General features: G+C 37.5%; 1 protein-coding gene across 1 annotated transcript in view; it reads right to left on the bottom strand.

The window, feature by feature from the left end:
• Positions 1-884: 884 nt before the first annotated feature.
• The window catches only part of EMH_0053780 (heat shock protein, putative), a gene marked incomplete at both ends in the record, with an annotated part of 6974 nt that continues 4692 nt past the window's right edge, over positions 885-3166 (bottom strand). Inside the window, 4 exons of the mRNA XM_013497042.1 lie at positions 885-1113; positions 1385-1557; positions 1936-2268; positions 2651-2904. Coding sequence (XP_013352496.1) covers positions 885-1113; positions 1385-1557; positions 1936-2268; positions 2651-2904 — 989 coding nt within the window. The remainder of the gene's footprint in view (positions 1114-1384; positions 1558-1935; positions 2269-2650; positions 2905-3166) is intronic.

Raw genomic sequence — 3166 nt, 5'->3', positions numbered from 1 at the left:
ATATATATATATATATATATATATATATATATATATATATATATATATATATATATATATAAAGAGCTCCAGAAGCGATGCAAAAGAAACGCAGCAATGCCACCAGCATCCGCCACGAGACAAACGAGAAAAGATGAAATAAATGTAAAAAGAGAAGCAGAATAAGAAGACGGATATGATGAAGCAGAGCGATGAGAGAGGCAGAGGCGGCCTACCCCTTATTTATATTTAATATGCAATCCAACCAGCACCAAGTTGGGTGGGGTGGAGGCCACCAGAGCAGCAGTAGTGTTTACATTTGTTTATTTCTGTTTCTTCTCTCTCCCATACAATACTTATAAAGTGTTTTTATATATGTATGGAGATAAGAATAACATATAAACATACAATCCCTGTCGCTAGCAGTATAACAGCTCGATAGACGGGTGCACGGACCCACTGCTATGGTGATGTTTGTGTTTTTATTGAGGAATATGTACGAGAAATAATATATCTTTGATTTAATATAATATTATTTTAATATTATTATTAATATTCATGTGAAATATACACGAAAACAACTCTATCAATCCAAAGACTCCTCATCCTCTTGGCCGTCCTGGGGTTTCGCTTCCTGCACCACCAACTTGGTTCCGTATTTCGTTCCTGGCTTGCATACACCCGATTCATCCAGCTCGCATACCTATTCAAACATAATAAACATAAATAATCAGAAATATTCACATAAATATCAACAAAAACAACAACAGAAAAACACACACGGAGAGAATATATCGTACACAGGAAGAAAACAGAAAAATACATATGCAGCACACCCTTAAAGCAACAAACACAGCTAAAGAAGCACAACACACAAGCAGCCTATCGCTACTCTACTGCTACTGCTACTGCTGCTGCTGCTGCTGTTGCAGCAGCAACAGCAACTGCTGCTGCTGTTGCTGTTGCAGCAACAGCAGCAACTGCTGCTGCTGTTGCTGTTTAGTAGGACTGACGATAAGGTTGAGTTGGTTGGGGTTTGTGTTGGATCGAGCCAGCACTGCGCGATCGCCAGATTTGAGCTTTCCTGAAATGAGGAGAGGAGCAACGCGCGGCTTTATGTACTTCTCCAGGTATCTGCAGCAGCAACACAAAATAATAATAATAATAAAACAAAAATAACAATAAAAACAACAGAAAAAACAGAAACAGAAACAAAAACACTAGCAACAGCAACAATAAAAACAGCAACAGCAGCAGCAGCACCACCACAACAGCAGAAGAGCAAGAGCAGCATCATCACCCCCAGCAGCATCATCACCATCATAATCATCATCAGCAGTATGAAACAAACGTATCTGTATAAAACATGAATAAATACAAATAAAGTAAACAAATAAGCGTTTACTTTCCCATCCTTCTTCCTCCGTATTTATATGAAGATGCTCGCTCGAGGATATATGTCATCGCTGAATCTGCAACTTTGAAATCAACGCCACGAGCCGCTAAACTTTTCGTCAAAGAAGAAAGTTTCAGTCCCAGTACACCCTTCAGAGCTTCTTCATTCAGAGGCTCAAATATCTATACAAAACAAACACAATATATTTATATATATCTTCTATTGTATATATATATATTCTATTGTATATATATTTTGTTTGTGGTGAGAATCTATCGGTTAGATCGCCGGTATTCTATTTATATTTATATTTATATTTATATTGGATATTACGCTATTCATAATATTGTACAGAAAGCAGGCACATTCATCTACTACTCTCGCTCTCTCTCTCTCTCTCTGTCTCTGTTTTTCCTCTATTCTCCGTACATATATGATTGAATAATTTATAAAATTTAATAAATTAATAAATAATTTAATTTTGTTAGTGTTTGTCGCGATATACATACAATGATTTCACTCATTCTTCCTATAACCTGCGGCTTGAAATAACCGAATACCTCCTTCAGCACTTTCTGTCTCATCCTTCTGAGTACATCTTTTGGTGATTTGCCTGTTCCTTTGAATCCCCCTGTATTTGTATTTGTATTTCCAGTTTTGTTGCTGTTATTATCTTCTCCTGTTGCTGCAGATCCTCCACCTGTTGCTGAGTTTCCGCTTGTGGCTGTTGCTGGGTCACCTGATCCTCCTTTTTCTGCGCCTTGCAGAGCACGAGCCTCTTTATAACCCTCCAATATAAACTGCTGCCCAATATTTGATGTTAATATTATTAAACAATTCGTAAAATCTACGCGGTTTCCCTTTGAATCCGATAAATGACCCTCATCTAACATCTGTACACGAAACACACACAAACCCCAAACCCTAAACCCTAAACCCTAAACCCTAAACCCTAAACCCTAAACCCTAGAGAGTAGAAAAGCAATTTTTCATGATATATTTATGGATATTATATTGTTTTTAGTTCCTCTGCATCAAACACCACCAACCCCACCACCAACCCCACCAATAACCACCCTATAATCCTAAGGCAAGAGTGCCTGCATAGGACAAATAAATCATTTTCCTTTAAATACATGTTATAAAACATTTAAAATATTTATAATTTTTATATTTCCGCATAGAATACAACATTTTTATGTTACTTGCATAAACCTGAACAACAACCCCACCCACCATAACCACCCTCCAACCCCACCCCTATAACCACCTCACCGGCAGCAGCAGCGACCATAGATTTTTATGTGCGTTTTCGACTTCATCAAAAAGCACAACGCTGTGAGGTTTTTGCCTGACGGCCTCGGTGAGCTGGCCCCCCTCATCGTTGCCCATGTAGCCTGGTGGGGGCCCTATAAGCCGAGATATACTGTGGGCCTCTTGGTACTCCACCATATCCAAACGAATTAAATTTTTCTCAGAGTCAAACATCTCCTCTGCCACGGCTTTAGCTAACTCCGTCTTTCCTACACCTGCGGAGAAAAGACGATACATTAACGCACAGATAGAAGATACTATACACAAACAAAAGGAATAAACTGAATATATATATATATATATATATATATATATATGCATGTATATAGTACAAACGGAATATATAATAATAATATAAATATAAAACAGAAAAGAAGCTTTCTTTTTTTTCTTTTCTTATCTGATGTTCTACAGAACACCGCGGCCGTTGCACTTTGTGTTGAATACGAGTTTAAAAAAAGAAAAAAATTATTATTT

Source organism: Eimeria mitis, genomic scaffold, assembly GCF_000499745.2.
Source record: "Eimeria mitis Houghton genomic scaffold, Emh_scaff2435, whole genome shotgun sequence".
Lineage (NCBI taxonomy): Eukaryota > Apicomplexa > Conoidasida > Eucoccidiorida > Eimeriidae > Eimeria > Eimeria mitis.
The sequence above is the reverse complement of the archived record's forward strand: the minus strand, read 5'-3'. Positions and strand labels throughout refer to the sequence as shown.